At 32.7% G+C, this 18334-nt stretch overlaps 1 protein-coding gene across 2 annotated transcripts in view; it reads right to left on the reverse strand.

Moving 5' to 3' along the window:
- Positions 1-2622: 2622 nt before the first annotated feature.
- PPM1D (protein phosphatase, Mg2+/Mn2+ dependent 1D) overlaps positions 2623-18334 on the reverse strand; it is a 42197-nt gene continuing 26485 nt past the window's right edge. For both annotated transcript variants that reach the window (XM_023502112.2, XM_023502111.2), the window contains exons 4-6: positions 14218-14408; positions 8228-8470; positions 2623-4039 (exon numbers count right to left, since the gene is read on the reverse strand). In XM_023502112.2, the coding sequence (XP_023357880.1) occupies positions 3473-4039; positions 8228-8470; positions 14218-14408 (1001 nt within the window). In that variant the 3' untranslated portion in view covers positions 2623-3472. The remainder of the gene's footprint in view (positions 4040-8227; positions 8471-14217; positions 14409-18334) is intronic.

The raw sequence follows: 18334 nt of genomic DNA on the forward strand, positions 1-18334 counted from the left end.
AGAACTAAATCTGGAACCATTCACATTCATCAGAAAGTACATTCCAATAGAATGTAAACTCCCTGGTAAGAACTGTTCATTCATCTTTATATTTATAACCAGCACAATGCCTAAAATATTTAAATTTTATTTTAGTTAACAATTGTTCAGTAATTATGTATGATACTTTAAAATCCCAAGGGGGAAAAAAAAGAACCTCCCCCTTTGAGTTTCATTTTCTAAGTTACCTTTCCACTAGGATTATTCATAAGTATTATTTTCAAAATTCTAGCTACAAACAGCTGTGTTCCTAAAACATACATACATTGATCCATTTTCCAGTTAGCCCTTCTAACTAATTTAACAACTCCAAATAAAGTAAAAATGAAGCATGACTTAATCCATTGCTTAGCAGTGCCTTGACACACTTGAATAGGTGGGTGCATAATAAATGTTGATTGGCTTAGTGGTAGTAATATTTTCTGAAAAGAAAAATCTGGACTCATAGGGTTTCATATAACTAGCACTAGTATTGAGAAGACTTGGATTCAAATTTTAGCTTTTCTGATACTAGGCCATCAGAAAAGACCATCTATCAAAGCTTCATATGTAAACTGGGGATAATACCATCTACCTACACTCTATAGACCTCAAAAGGGACAAAGTTTTTTTGAATTAAAAAAATTATGTTTTTAGTAACTGTTAAAATTAGTTTGACTCAACTTTAGCTTTGCCAAATAACTAGATTTTAGACAAACTTGATATGTTATCATACTTGTGTCTGTGTGAAAGCATATCCAAAACCTTTTAGTAAAACTTATTAATATTACCATTTTCTTTTAAAAGTCTTTGGAAAAAACCCCAAGGTACCAGTGTTAAGTCTTGGTGGAAATGATTTTTAGGGAACTGGATTAAGATACCAACCAAATCTTTTAACCAAACACAACTCAGCTTATATCATCTTGATCTCCACCCAGAAGCAATTTGGTCTTTAACTTATAGAAGGGTAGTCCTCATGCAAAAAAATGGAGGAGAGGAGTTGCCTCTACATTTAACTCTAGTGTGGAGAGTGATCCAAGAGGAATGATTGTTTAATTCAGGAATGTTAAAGTAGGCCACATTTTAAGGTATCTTTTCCTTACCCAAAATTACCATAAATGTTACCAAAAATCATCTTGAGGCTACTTTGGCCAGTTCTCTCCAAGCTAGAAATAATTTGGACTTAAGATAGTAAACTGTTTCTGGAGATGTCTTCCTGACACCAGACCTCAAATTTTATGCATTGTGCCACATAGTTGCCCTGAAACTGGTGCCAAATATTTATATGCTCTCTTGCTCTCTCTCTCTCCTCTTCCAAAAAATTAGGACTAAGTTAAGATTGTTGAATAAATAAGTTAATGCTTATGGGCTGAAGTTTTGCTGCCTCTAAAAAAAAAAGTTCTATTTTAGATATTATTTTAAATAGTAGATATCAGGACTAAAGCACAGTTCAAGCTTAATTTTATAAAGGATCTTTGAATCTTCCTAAAATGATAAAAATCATACATGCTAATACTTTAACTCGTTATCATAATATTCTAATATAGTGATAACATATAAACACTACATTCTATATTTTGCCAGATATACTAATTGCCTCTTTCAGAGAAAGAATTGGCTGCTATTGCATAAATCCTCCCTTAAGAGGCTGGGTGTGACTGTAGCCATGGTAACACATAGCTAAGATCTAATTTTAGCACTTTATTGTTCTTTGACTAAAAAAGAAGCTCCAAAAATAAGATGGCTCTGGTTCAAATTAAATGAAACTGTATCCAGGTACCTTTTAAATCAAGAGATAATAGCTAAACACTATTTAAAAATTCTGTATTAAAAAATACTCCCACCTCTCAAAGCCTATTTATTTCTTTTTTCCTAAAAATGAGAAAGTCAGACTCAACTTCTAGATCCCTCTCTTCCAGTTCTGTAAGCCTAAAAATAATTATGATCCTACTTAAAACATATTTGAAAGGTATTAAAAGATCTACTGTATCAAAAGGGGCAGCCAAGGGTAGCAGTGGATAGAGTGCTGGGCATTTAGTCTTGGAAAGCCTTTCCTGAGTTCAAATCAAGCTTCCAACTCTTCCTAGCTACAAAGCCCCATGCAAGTCACTCAACCTTGTTTGCCTCATTTTCCTTATCTCTAAAAAGGAGCTGAAGAAGGAAATGGCAAAAGACTTCAGTATCTCTAACCAAACCTCAAATGACATCACCAAGTATAGGACGCAACTAAAATGACTCAAAAGTTAGAAATGTATCAAAATCTATTTCCTATATAGAGATGATAAATCCTTATTTTTTTACCTTTCAATGAAAATATGTTCTACATATGCCATTCTACATATACCATTCTACAAATGGAAGATAGTTCCTAAGTGACAAACGCTACTTCAGAAATAAATTAATGAAGCACAATTGAAGAATTAACCAAAGTCACACACACACATATACACATATATCTTAATTTTAGAATTAAGGAATATTAAAAATTCTGATTATATATATTAATATTTTGGAAGATAAAGATGTGCATTTTGAAATAGTGTCCCAAAGTATAATTAAATATACAAAATAATATATTCTTGTTAAAAATAAAATAACACCAAGAACAGTACACTGGTTTATTAGATGAACAGTGTCCACATAGCCAAAAAGTATGTTTAAATTTAGCAGCAGCAAAAGTTGTTTGGAAAAAGACTTAAAATGCCTTTTTTTAAGGTATAATTAAAAAAAAAGAATTAGCTACTTTAGACCTGATAATCTGAAAATTTGGATATTGGAGAAGTTAATTTCAACCCTGTCTACCCGCCTCCCCACTTCTTGATGATTTGATGACTCGTGTGTCAAAAAAAATTCAACAATAAGAGATCCTGCATAGTATTTTAATTAGGATAAACAACCTAACATCAAGCTATTGCATGGCTCAACTGCTTGCTTCCACTAAATTTTAATTTTCACTTATGAAATCTAAAAATCAAAAAATAAATTTTAAAGAGGAATTCTCTAAGAGATATTGTTTGAGTGGAACTTGAGTCGCTATGAAAATACATCACTTTTCCAGTCGCTGAATAATTTAGTTAAAAAATCATGAAACTCTCATCACAAGTAATTTATACAAATTTAGTTCATTAATAAGCTTTTTAAAAAGATTAAACAGATTTCTAAAATCTATTTTTTATTTTCATTTTTTAGAGACATTTAGCCCTGTTGTCACAATTACTTTATTTAAGGACTAAGTTTGTATGAAGGATACAAATTTACACACATTTTACAGCAACTTATACCCTAACATCTACAAAATTCACAATTATAATACAAGCGAGTACAAGGCTGAGATATAAAGCTGTTTGAATACCAAGAAACAAAAGTCTCTCTCTAATTTCTTTTTTAAATGTTTGTCTTCTGTACCAATGTAAAAAAAAAAAAAAAAATCTCCGATTTAAAATGGGTGGCATCTTCAACAAACACAAACAGTTTTCCGGTGCTGTTGTAACAAAGGATTTCCAAGTTTCTTCTGGCCCCTAAGACTGCGGCGCATGGCAAGCTTCACTGAGTTTTTACGTTGAGGGGTTGAGGAAAGACCCTCTGATGAAGAACTACTACTGTTCCTACTTAGGCCACTTCGTCTCGGTTTTTTCATAGCCGGTCCAGAGTTGGATTCTTCCAGTGTCCTTTTAAAGTTAGCTGGAGGGGTTCTCTCAACTTCTTGAGCTTTTATTTGGCCTGGAGTTGATTTTTTTAAGTTTTTTTGGTCCGCATTGGGGTTTGCTGAATTAGAAGAGGAAAGGCCAACTGTCAGGCCGTTGCTATTATTCAAAGAGTCATGTAGCCTCCAAGTTAGACCTTTAGAGTAGTTTTCCTCTAATGCCTCCGAGTCCTTTGAAGATATTGCTACAGACTGGCCACTACCCCGAGCTCTCTCAGTTGATAACTCTAAATATTTTTCTGAGAAGGTATTACTTCGAACTAGAGCAGGGATATGGTCCTTAGAGCTCAGTCGTGGCCATGAATCCTCTTCTAAAAACTGAAAAAGAAGAAGAACCATGTCAGAAATTACTTATGGTGTAGTTTAATGAATTCCTGGTTTGTGGCAGTAGAATCCTGTAGCTACTACAATAAAGAAAATAAGACATATAAAACTTTCAAACTCTTTTTACAACAAACCAAGTTTAACTTGTCAAACAGATGCTATGGCTGGTGATTAAGTCCTCCTAGACTCTCTTTGGAGATCTTGAATGTATACATTTCTTCAGACAAGTTTAAGACAGTCTTATTGTAGGATAGTTGTCTTCCAAGTCAGGGAGTGTTTACAGTGAGCCATTTCACTGATGGAGACAGTCTAATAATGTTTCATAGAAAGGAGAACATAATTAACAATCTTTCTAGCATGTCAGATGGTCATAGCTATTTTGTGTTATGCTATAGTAAATTACAGAAAGACTAAGTTAAAAAACAAGCCTACAAATAAAAGAAATAGAAATCCTATATGGAAGCAAACTTCTGTTGGCCTCAATCTTAGTCACTGTTTCTGTAAATAAAGAAAATAAAGAGGACTAAATCCCTTTAACTTTTTACTCATTCATGCTAGAAACAAGAGACTGATAAGCTTCTACAGTGAATCAATTCTAATTTTAAACTCTTCAAGAGTTATGGAAGGATATACACATATTTTTGGTTATGTTATGAAAGGAAACGATATAACACATTTGAAAATAATTTGAAATTATGTAAATAAAGTGACTAAAATGTTCATACCCTTTGAATTAGAGACCCCATTAGTGGGCTTATACCCCAAAGAAACCACTGATAAGAAAAATATCACCATATTTATAGTAGCACTGTTTGTGATAGCAAGAAAATTGAAAAATCAAAAGTAAATATAACAAAATTATAAAGAACAATCAGGACACTCAGAAATATGAAAAAGCACTCACAATCTAACCCATCTTCATGGGAGATGGAAGTATCAATCAGCTGTCCCTCTCTAAAAAATACCATGTCATATGGAGTGGCTCTTAGGGAAGGAGAAGGGAAGGGATATTTGGGATAATTAAGATAGACATTAAGAAAGAAAAACATCAAAAACCCATTTTTTAAAGTCATCTCAAAAAACCAAAAATCATAAAAAATCTTAAGGGAGCTAGTCAACAACTGAATAATAATCAAAACAGATCTGTCTTCCAATATTAAAGGTATCAAATTCTGTTACCATAGAAGATTACAGAGTTCACGGAGGCTAGCAATTTTTAAAACTTTTAGAATTGAAAGAGAACTTAAAAGATCATCTATAGCAAGACATTTTTTGAGGAAAAAATATGGTTAAATGACTTTGGGGGATTTTTGATTTTTGACTCATAAATATTTAATGAACCTTAAGCAACTGAAGTTCACTAAGTCCCACTACCTACTTTTTATCCTATAAATTATATAAAGTATACATAAAAATGATGGGGTATCTGAAAGTGATACTCTGGGAACATATTAGAAAACTTGATGAACTCAACAAATTATAAATTTCTAAAAACTTTATGGGAAGGAAAACATTAACCTAATGTGTTATGAGAAATCAAAAAAAAGCAAGCTGAATACCACTGAAATTATAGGGTAGCTTTAAGAGACAGTGCTACCCAAGATCATGTTTGATCTGAAAGACCTTTGTGGTAAAACTCTACAGTAGTGGACCAAGAGGGCCTAATTTAGAAATATAACCTAAACTCTTCACTGGGCCTTCCCCATCTCCACTCCAACTTAGACCAACCAAGCACAACCTTCCTAACTTCCAAAGATATGAAAAAGCAATGAATAATCCTGTCAAAACAATGAATAACAAAACTATCTAAAAATCTCTTCTAAATAAATGTACACATACAAAAACTTCAATATAAACAAATATATGACATTATTTTAAGTTAAGTCTCATTTGGCAACTTTCCCAAGGACAGAGGTGTCAAAGGCAAGGAGCCTAAAAAAAACCCGTGAGGCCTGGACAAGATTAAAATAAAATTAGAAAACATTTTAACAAAATAAATAAAAATACACTGCCATAAAGATGAATATTTTTGGTCTCCAAGTGAAATATGTGGCCCACAGAGACCTGTTTTTATTTTAGTTTGATAGCAGTACTATAAAGCCATAGCCTTGTTTTAAATTCTAACAAAGGCTCACCTATTACTCAAGTCAAAGTTAAGATATTCTACAGAGCTTTATAATCAGCAAATAGACTAATTTACTCCCTCTTCTATGTTAGTTATTACTTACAAAGATATCAGTTATTCTAAATTGCAGGCAGGAAAAAATTTGATCATATCTTTTGTCCTCATTAACAACATAAACAAGAAATTCACTGGAAATACATGATTTTAGAGGAAAATGATCTTTACTTGAGATGCTGCCGACTCCAGTCACAAATAAATATTCATTCCTGATACAAAATTGCATACAATACATAGTTAGGTACCAGATTCTGATAGTGCTATATCTAAAAGCCTATACTTTTATCTCTAAAACTTACATTTAAGAAGCTTACCTTTTTTGAGGCTAGAGTGAAAAAGTTAGAAAATTTTTAGTTTCTAAAATAAATCCAGTTTCACATTCATAGACATCAAAGTTTCTAAAATAAATCCAGTTTCACATTCATAGACATCAAAGTCATTGGCTCAGGATCCTATGTACTCGAGTAAAGGAACTGAGCCACAAAAGTACATTGTCCTAGTCTTGGTGTTCTATCCAGAATATACAGCTTTAACACATAATTTTCCTCTCTGGGTCACGGGTTCATTTATTTTATGACTGTATGCTTTACTTCAAAAATATAATATCCTTAATTTGCTTGTGATAATGAGCAGATGATTATGATACTTCTCACACCTCAAGGGGTAGCTATGTTTTTAGATAAGTATGTCAGACCAATGAAGAGCTGTTTTTTTCCTTACAGGAGCTATATATGGAGTTTGTTCTTTTTCTTTATATTGAATCCAGTAGTCTTAAATTCATCTTTACCCTGTAAACGTAAATTCTACCTGGGATAGCTAAGGTAAAAATATGTACAATTTTTACAGTATTTAGCAGAGAAACTGTTTGTTGAGGGGGAAAAAGACTTTATGGTAATAGTGAGAATGGCATCTGCTACAAATAAATAACCAAATAAAATTCTACATAACAGCTAGACACATTATTTGTGGCTACCCATGATGAACTGCACGGGATAATAAGCCTCAAAAGGAACGGTACTAAATGAGTATATATTAAAAACTGATGGAATCCTTTTACAAAAGAGACAGACAATGGGACAAGTTCAGAGTTAACACAATTTATTATAATTTCTGTTGTGCCATTTCTTTTTAAATTCACAGACTATTATTCTGATACTACGGGTTCGAAGGCTTCTCTTCCCCCACTTCCTCTTTGCATTTTTCCTTTTCCTTTTCTTTTTATTGGCGTTCTGTGGGAATACATTGCAACTGTTAGCACAGTCAACTGCTCTTTTAGATCCACCCCATATTATGTTATTTGAATTACACCCCCTTTTTCTAGATTCATATAACACATAAGACATAAAGTGCTTAAACTGCACATTTTTAAACTTCAAAAAAAATTTTGTTAAGAATATCCTATCAACAGAATTATTACATAATTTGAGTATGAACTGAATACTTTATAAATTATTTGGGCTAAAACAGAGTTTCATAGAAAGTCCCACATGCTTCAATGACCGATTTCTGTTCCAGAAAAGAGATAATGAAAGACTCTTCCCTATACTAAGCAGACTATTTGGGTACAATGGGTAAAGAATGTTATATATGCTGTCAAATGAGCCACATATTTACTTAGAAAACCACAGATTAACATTATCTAGGTTGTACAGTATTTTTATTTATTTTGCTAGGTATTTCCCAGTTACATTTTAATTTAGATCAGCAGAGGCGGTCTCTTGTTTGACACCTCTGACCTTAAGCACTGAGAGATTAAGTGACTTGCTCTGGATCAGAGTCAATGTTTCAATATAATTTAAATCTGGATCTTTCTAGATTCAAGACTACCTCACTAGCCACTATGCCATGCTGTTTCTTCAAACCATCAAAATTTTCGCCAAAATCTTTTAATTTCCTAAAACTACCTAAAAATACCAAGTGACAAAAATTCTATAAAACCTGGAACTTAAACCTAAACCTAATGTTGAATTACTAACAATAAAGAAATAGCAAAATGTTACCTTCACTGGTGGTGTGGAACAGGTAGAAGGAGACATTGTATAAGTTTCCTGACTATTGTATGAGGGACTGTCTGCCAGATTTAGATAAAGCTCATCTTCACGTGTGAAGTTGCCTTGATTGTCCACTCCAGGTGAGATGCAGATGACTATGGCACTAGTGTTATCTGCACGGAGCATGCGTTGTCGCCAGCGACCTAGTGCTCTATTAACAAGCATTTTGGCACAAGATTGTCCATGTTCTCCCTGGAGAGAGATGGGTAAAGAGATAGAGACAGTGACAGACAGACAGACAGACAGACAGAGGAAAGGAAGGAGAGGCAGGGGAAAAGAAGCGAGGAGGGAGGGAGACAGAGACAAAGAGAGAAAAATCAATGTTAAAAGTCAAGATTTTTGCTTTTTGGGGGGGAGGTGACAGGGGAGAGGAGCAATCAGGGTTAAGTGACTTGCCCAGGGTCACACAGCTACTAAGTGTCTGAAGCCACATTTGAATTTAAGTTCTTCTCACTCCAGGGCCAGGGCTCCGCCATACCATCTAGCGGCTCCTAAGATTTTCTTGAGAAGAATTTAGCATAAAAAATTGAGTCCTAACAAGAAAGTTTATACTTTGTAAATTACAACAAAACAGTTTCAAAAAATAATGACAAGATAAATATTATAAAATTCAATATACACATTTTTGAAAAAAATAAAAACTATTTAAAAAAACCAAAACAACAACAATTAGACTGTAAATGAACAGTAGAAATATGCAAATATTCAAATAATCTTGTAGGAAATCCTTTGCTAAAGCAGATAATCATTCTTTAAATTTATTTAACACTTTTTCCCCGTTACATTCAAACCAAAAAAACCTTTGCCATTTGTTTCTAAAATTTTTGAGTTCTTGGTTCTCTGCTTTATCCCCACTCACAGTTAAGAAACCACATGTGAAATTATGCAAAACACTTCCATAAAAGTCAAATTGTAAAAGAAAACAGTTCTCTCATCTTAATGAAAATAAAAACCCTCAAGAAAAATTAAGAAAAATAAATAGAGTAAGAGAGAATGTTTCAATCTGTATCCAAACACAATTCCTTCTCTGGGTTTTTCATCATAAGTCCTTCGGAGTAGTCGTGTACTACTGTGGTACTGTAGTACACAAAACTATACTACTGAGAACTGCAGTCATTTACAGCTGGTCATCCCAGAACAACACTATTGCTTTATATACATACAGTACATTTCACTTTGAGTTCAGGGGAGACTTTCCAGATTTGTTTTTTTTTTTTTTAAACTGACAGCAGCATCCTTGCTTATCATTTCCCATAGAACAATAATATTCCATCAGAAAAACTTGCCAGTTTATTGAGCCATTCCCCAACTGATAGGTATCCCCTCAATTTCCAATTTTTTGCTCTGAGAAGAATGTTGCTATGAATATTTTTCATACATATAGGTCATTTTTCCTTTTTTTTTTTTTTTTTTTATTAAATCTCTTTTGGTATTTATGCCCAGTAGTAGTTTTGTTAGGTCAAAGCATATACATGAATTTATAGCTTCTGGGCACAGGTCTTTTGATATTTTGATCATTTATCAATTGAGGCATGGCTCTTTTTTATAAACTTGACTTAGTTTCCTCTATGTATGAGAAATGAGGCCTTAGTAGATAATTATTTTTTAAAAATTATCTGCTTTGTAATAAATCTTCACCTAAACTTATTCTTTAAAAAAGTTTGGACTTAGTCATTATTTTACCTGTTTAGAATTTAGTTTATGTTCATCATGCCAAAAATAAAAATTACCCATGTTACACCAAAATTTGTTTAAAAATCTGTTTTGTTTCCTCTTTTTTTAAAAAAAAAGAAAACGAAGTTACAATGTGGTTATTTTTAATCTATATTTTTAATCTATTTTTATCTATTTGGGTAGCAAGAAATTTTATCTCTACCCTTTTAATTAGGGAGTCAAATTACCAGTTAAGAAAAGCACATTCTAAAAATGGTAGGTTTGGAGAATTAGATATTGTAGTATAAACATGTACATGAGGAAATATCACTTCAAATGATGAAGATCTATTTTTAGAGAGGTTTTTATAATACAATGAATTTCCAAAGTGGCTGGAAAGCTATTAAACAAGGACATTTCATTAGATTCAAACATAAAAGCTCCATGGAAGTGATTCAAAATATTTTCTTAATAGTACATTCACTAATGCTTCCTCTGGGAATTGAAAGATGTTGTGTCCACAACTGACAAAATAGCTTTCTTCATGGAAGACATTTTTCAGCCCAGGAGTTCGGTGACTGGTTTAAAATACATTTATAATGATATAAAATTATAACATTAATTTTTTTACCTCAATTATCTCTCAATAGTTAAATAATGTTTATTTTTTTCTTCATTAAAAAAGTTAAAATTGAATTACTAATTACAGATTGAGACTAAAATTCAGAATTTTCTAACTCTTAAGATTTTAAGCTTCCTGCTGTAACTCTATTAACCTTAATTACCCAAAATTTTCTCATTGTGATTAGAACATATACTGCAAAGTCAAATTAGAAGAAAATAAATATGAACTTTATATACTGCTCACCACAAATCCATCCCTTGTGTGAGAAACATATGAGAGTTTAGTTTTCATTGTTATGAAATTTAAATCAGAAAAATAAAATTGGAGTTTAAGAAATGGAGGTTAATGTAGAACGAGGAAATAAAAATAAATAATGGAGGTAAAATATAATCAGAGGTTCTTATTCCCAAGAGGAAGAGATGTAATAAAGGATTTATACTCATGGGGGGGGGAAAGAAGATGTAATGATGTAATTAGGGGTAGAGAATGGGGGGTAGAGGAGGAGGAAGAGGTTGGAGACTGGAGGGGGCGGGCAAGACTAGGCACTCTGGACGGTCTATAAACTCTGGGTAGTCAATGGGGAATCAAGGGAGGGTCTAAAACAGGGATATGGAATAAAATACTGCTTTTGCACTCCAAGTGTGCTTATTCTTATTTTCTAGATCATAAAAATCAGACATAATATAGCTTATATAATTATTCTTCTAAGGAAGAACAACATACCATGATGTGGACATACAACACATAAAGACTTATTCTAAGTTTAATCAAAACCTAATTTGCCATGCCAAATAGTAAGAATTATATTCCCTTCTTAGAACATGGAACAGACCTTTTTAATGGCTTTTTAAAAAAAGCACAATCCTCTTTTTCATTTTAAAGAGACTAAGAAAAAAAGATCTCTGTAAAAAGCTGTTGACAGCCTCTACTAACTAGTCTAGGTTGTCTCAGAAGTAAGTCTGAAGAACATGTCATCTATTTCTTATCATTCACTTTTGTCAAAAACTTTAGTTCACAAGAAGATTCCAGTTAACAAAAGACAATTAGATGGATTCTCTATAATCCAAGTTTCAGTCTATATATTGCTATCCTCTTAAAACCCCATTCTCAATATCCTTGGTAATAAATCCTTTTAGAGAAACATAGAAAAGTGAGATGCCTTTCTTTTTCTCAAATTACTCTATGAAAAAAGCATTTAATGTTCCATTATTATAGTGGGTATACATTATGCTGAAATGATGATTATAGTATTACTTCCATGAAAATATTTGTCTAAATTCAAAGACTTGGCCCAATACTTTTTCACTTTCATCTAGTTACTTTGGCTTCCTCAATTTATTCGAAGTTCCTCAGATTCAGACCAAATAAAGCTACCACAAGTAGCTTGAAGGCAAAACTTCCTATTTCATATTACATTACTGCCATGGACTCCTACCTCATGACATCTTTTCTCCTTGTTATACTAAATCTCTTTTAGGTTTACCCCCTCAATCAATGTGTAATCCCTTTTTCCTGCTAACCTTATTTTGGGATTATTCTGCTCAATTTCTCTATGGATTTAGTCTGCTAGTCAATGGCATACTTCTACTTCTTGGCTTCACTTTAATGGCTTCTTCCTCTTGATAAATTGAGTTCTCCTGGGGGAACTTGTCTCTCCTCTAATTAACTATCAAAGACCTCTTTCCTTGCTAACTCTTGTGTGCTATTTACGTAATAAAATAGCAAAACCTTAATAACCCCTGTGATGGATGGCTTGACATAGTTGCTCCCAGGTATGAAACTTTTATATAACATTCTTTTATAATTATGCTCTCCCAAATCTATTTTACTATAAGAATTTCAATTAACTGCTGTTTTAATTAAAATGACAGAATACCATAAAGAAAATACACTAAAACAGATAAATGGAACTTAAAAGTTTGCAAAGCACTTTATATAAGCTACCTCATTTGAGTTTTATAAGAAGTGGGACAGTTAAAGTATTATTAACCACCCCCTCCCTTTAAAAATTAAAGAATTAAGAAAAGATTAAATGATTTGGCAAAAATTTTTTTAAAAGAGACTTTTTACTAAAAATCCACTGAGTCAAAAAACTAATAAGTTCTTCTTTAGAAAAACCACACACACAATGTTCACTCCCTAAGAGCTCTGGGACTTTGGTTTTTAACCAAATGACTCTCATGGCTGTTAAAATACAAGGGGTATGTGCATGGGGGAGGGGGTATGACTTTCACCCTACATATCAAAGTCAGTTCTAATGCCATTCTCTCCCATGTATCCCCTCCACTGAAATGGCAACCAACTTCACCCTTAGCCTACCTACTACAATCACCCCCTTCCAGTCTCCTTACTTCTATTCCTTCCCCAACTTCAGTTTGTCCTTCACATAATTTCTGAGGCATATTTTTATTATTCCCAGGCTCAACAGCCTTCAATGTATTGGGGAAATATATGCAAATTCTACAGAATAGAAATTAAGGTCCTCCAACTTCTGGCCCTAATATATCCTTCAAATCTTATTACTCTTTCCCTTTTGACTTAATGTTCCAGCCAATCTGTAATACTAGCTATTCTCCAAAATCTCCAAAATCCAAAATTATATCTCACTGATTCACCCTTAGAAACCAACCAATAAGCATTATTAAGCATCTACTAAGTGCTAGGTACTATGCCAGTCAAGGAGGATAAAAATACAATGAATAAAACAATCCTTGCTCTCAAAGAACTTACACAGAACTTAATAGGGGAAACATACTGTAGGCTGTTAAGAGAGCACTAGCACCTTTATGAGGATAAAAAAAAGTTCATACAGAAGGCAGTGCTTATTTCATCGGAAGGACTCCATGAGCCAGAGAGTGAGAGGGAGAACATTCCAGACAAGGGGCAATAAGCAATACAAACATAAAAGGGAAGATGTGTGTAAAGAGCATAGAGAAAGCTACTTTTGCTGAATCATGAAGTGTGAGCAGAAGAAAGGAGACAGGGAAAAAGCATTTATTAAGTGCTAATAAAGGACTATATAATGCCTAAAAGCAGTTGGAAAAGTAAGTTGCTGCCAGGTTGAGAATGACTTTAAAAATTAGTTTTTGTGTTTTCCTAAAGGTAATCAGGAACCACTGGAGTTGATTTGAATACAGAAATGACATGGTTAGATCTGTATTTAAGGAAAGTCACTTCAGTAGCTATTTGGAGAATGAACTGGAAATGGAAAGGGGAGAGACTTGAGACAGGGAAATTAATTAGTAAGAAAAAAATCTAGGAAAGAAGTGCTAAGTCTCTGAACTAAGGCAGAAGCCGAATGAATAAAGAAAAGGGACTGGACAAGAGACATTTTGAAGATTTTTTAAAATGAAAGGAGGTGTGCGCCAAGATTTGGCAATTGAAGGCACATGTAGGATGAGGGGGGAGACAGGATCTTACAAACATGGGGGAAAAGAAAAAGGGAAGTCTGAGAGAGGGGTGAGTTCGTGAAAGATTATAGTGGCTTCTGGTTTTTATAAAATGGGTTTTATCAATGGATGTTATATGGTCTTAATAAATGTGGAACTTCTTTATAAAGAATGTTACTGTACAATCTAAATTTCTATTTAAGATCTCTAACAAAAGTACTAAAGACCAAAATGAGGACAGCAACATTAAATTATAAGGTCTCTCTCCTCACCATTAAGTATTTTTTCTCCTCCTGGTCCTGGCACATCGCGATGGCATCCTGAGGAGGGATCATGTTCCACAGTCCATCACTGCCCAAGATTATATACTTGTGTTTCCGGGGATCAAGAGTATGTACACTTGTATCTGGTTCTGGGGAAACCACAAACTCTCCAGTGTAAAAATCATAACTCCACAAGTCACCTGGTTGGGAGGAAAGCAATAAGTATTGTTACAGAAGTTAATTATTTTCACTAATAACTTCTGGTTTGATGCTATTGCAATTAATAATTCTCAATTGCAATCAAGTACATGAAGAACAAAATCTTATATTTCAAGATATATCATGGCACAAAGAATTAAGCAAAGTTACCTTTAAAATTTCAATACAAGATAAAAATATGATTTTGTTGCTATCAGCGAGAATTGATGGGAATAATCCTAATTACTAAAATACTGTTACAGGGGGATCTCATTCATAAGAAACCCAGGACAAATGGAGAAGGAAGTGGTTCTGTATTTGTCACAACAAAAATCTGCAAATCTAAGTACAGAACATTTTAGTGAAAAAAAAAAATTGATGAATGTGGAAGAGCAATATATAATAATAGGAAAACACTGGATACAGATCACAAATTAGCATAGAAATAGGGAGGGAGACGGGATTTGTAATTATCTGTGTATGTCCATCAGGCTCAAAAAGCAAAGAGCTAGCAAAAAAAGGGAATGCTGGATGTGGTAGCAAAGTAAATTTCAAAAAGTTCAGAGGAAATAATTTTGTATTCCAAAGACTTGAAAAGATAAATATACCTCTAGGAGCAAGAGAGCCCCCCCCCCCCCCAACCCTCCTATTGTGCCTACATGGCTATATCTTTCTATGTATATACAATATACAAATAATCCCATTTTAGAAGGGGAAATCAGTATGACAAAACTAAGAATGATGTTAAAATCAGACTTCCAAAGAACCATACAACAAAAAGAAAGGAACATAAAACCAGGAAAACATGATTCTTTAAGCCTAAACTTAAAAGTAAGCTGAAACTTATGAAAAATACCAAAGCCAAGAGTTGGAAACCCCCCCCCAAAAAAAAAACACAAAGAAAAAAGAAAAAAGGGGGAAGGAGAAAGATGATAACCCCCCCCCCCAAAAAAATTAAGTACTGTTAACAATCTCAAAAAAAGAAAACAAGAAAAAGAAAACAAAACATCTTTATTCTCCTCGATAGAGAAATAATATCAAAAGTACAAAGGAGCAGACCAAATCTACTATAAGAATCAGTATCCAAAACAAGTGAGGAATGCACCTAGCCACTTATGAGTTTGTTTCAAGTCCCACAAAAATTTTTTTTCAGACTATTTCTTTGATAATACTGCTATACAAAGTGTCCCAGAAGTCTTAGTGCTGCTTTAATTTTTAAAAATTTTACACTAACACTTCTGAAATCCTAAGTATTTTAAGAATCCATGATTTTGTCATCAACCTAATTCTGAATAAAATGACTTCCTAGGTTGCCACACTCTTAAAATTTAGCACAAAGCAATTAACCCAGTACCTGAATTTCAAATAAAAGATAACATACAATCTGACTAAGAACTTGTGAACAGTCTTTTTAATACAACTTTCAGGAACCCAAGGCCACCAAATCACTAAAACTAGGTGTCAAAAGAAGTAAAGAATAAATAATCAAGATACCTGAGAAATCAAGCAGAAAATAAAAAAAATATACTCCAAATACCCCGATTTTCAAAATAGGAAGGATGGAGTAATTTGTGAAAACTAGACAGGTATCCTTGACATCAACTTAAAATTCCATACTATGTTACTAAACATTGGACTATGGAGCACAGAAAGAATTATTTTCAGAAACCCAAGCTTTGTTTGGTAAGCATGAATAATTTTACTCTTTAAGTGAGGCAAAAGTATCTAGATGTTCCTAGATAAGCTTCTTTCTGTTGGTCAAATCTTTAAAAAAAAAAAAAAGCTATTTTACTTGTATTGGAAGAAATTTTTAAATTCTAGATCAGTTTTAATTTCAGTTCTATCTCAATTGGGAAACATCAAGTTTAGAATCTTAGAATGATGAAGAATCAAATCTCCCCATCTTCTAGCTATATAACCATCATAATTTCTATGAACCTCAGTGCCACAAAGTGATATTTAAGAAATCCTATTTTATAGAGATAACTTCATAAAACCTTAATTATGATAACAGCTGACATGTTTTAAGTTTGAAAATTATAGTGACGAGGAAATCAAGAATCATTATTATGCTATTCTCTGAAATAAGACCGAGATACAAATAGTCTTTTATGTCCAAAAAAAAAGAAAAACAAAATTAAGATATTAGTTTCTACTTTTTTTTTTCTGAAATTGAGAATCCAAAGACCTAAATGAATTTTAAAATAAGTGGTTTCTAGCCATGAGATTTCAAGTATAAATAATTCTTTTTCTTTCAATAGTCCAGACCCTTTGCTTAATAATAAAAACTTCTTTCTCTCCCCCTTCCTGAGTTTGAACTACTTTTCTCCATTAATTCCCATAAGTGATATTAGCCAATAAAAATATTCTTAGAACCCAAAGAATATGTCAAATAAATTACTTTCCTGCACTAAAGTAAAACTCACTACTGAACTAGCCTCATTAGCTAGAGAGTCAATTCACCTTCCCGGCAGAAAAGAACAAAAGCCGCTGCTAAAAGCTAATTATAACCCAAGCTTGCTTACATAATTGCATTTCTCCCCTTTATACCAGTACAACAAAGATTACTGACTGATGTCAAGATCAAATGAGCATGGAAGGTAGTTAAGATAAATTTTAAGACAGCAATTTGAGTGCATATAACTGATGCTAAAAGCTTTAAGAAAAAAAAAAAAAAAAAAAACACACACACACAGTTTGATTATTAATTGGATTCAACATTGCCATGCCCTGTAAGAATGTAATTTATGGCAGAATTATGACCCATAAATCCAAACTCAAAATGTGAGGAAATAAGAACTGTTAAGTCATATTAAAGTCCAGGTACATTATCCATCCTTTAATAAAAGAATTAAGAATATTCCATATGAACTGCTTCTCAGTTCAAATACTGACTAAGCACCTGTATGTTTTAAACATTCTAGGTTCTGCTTGGGGTTTGTTTGTTTTTTTGGGGTGGGAGGAGTGAGGGGGAAGAAACAACTGAAGATATGATTGCAAAGGGAATATGATCCCAGAAGAAAAGATCTGCCGGAATTAGATCAAGTAAAAAAAAAAAAAAAAAAAAGTAGCCAAGCAAGCATCTCTACTGAGAAAAAGTGTCATCAAGAAATTGACCCATACAATGAATAATGGGAGGTCCCCCTCCCATCTTGTTAAACTAAAATTTTACTAACATTCATAAAACCAAGTATAAAAATAATTTCAATAAACTTACAAATTATGTTCTTTGTAAGTTTGTATTATTTATATTTCTGAAATTATTAAAATGAAAACCTGCACCAAGTTTTAGTTCACCCTTTATGTATGTGATTGGCCTCAAATAATGACTACAATCATTGTAACAAAATTAAGATTGTTTTTATTATAGTAAATCAAAACATAATGCTGCCCACTGAACTCTTAATCAAAACTCCTTTGTGAGATTAAGAACAGCTAAAGTATTAAATAGTAAAATTCAAATAATTAATCACCATAATAAAACATACAAAAGATGCCTCTAATATTAGTACAGAAATTCAGATGGAAATTCTCCAAATAGATCTGTCAGTCAAACATAATCCACACACATTCATATAAAAAAACCCAAATGATTTAGCTTTTTATAAACAAATGATAAAATGCTAAAGTGACTTAAAATACTGAATAGGTTTAACTTCCCTAAAAGTTAGCACTTTTTTTTCTATCTTCTAATTTTTACCATTAAGAGAACAATGTCAATGAATAATCAAGTTTTAGTTTATTTTAGGATAGTTAGAAAGACATATACTAGCCTTCCAAAAATTCGTGGAAAAATCAAAATCACCTTACAAGAAAGAAGTTAAGAAACTTTAAAGCCAATTTTCCCCACCAACTAATGCAGATCAATGTCTGACAAAAAAAAGTTCCGCATTTTAATTAAATTACAACTCAATAGATCATTATATAC

The sequence above is a fragment of the Sarcophilus harrisii genome, chromosome 4, assembly GCF_902635505.1.
Source record: "Sarcophilus harrisii chromosome 4, mSarHar1.11, whole genome shotgun sequence".
Lineage (NCBI taxonomy): Eukaryota > Metazoa > Chordata > Mammalia > Dasyuromorphia > Dasyuridae > Sarcophilus > Sarcophilus harrisii.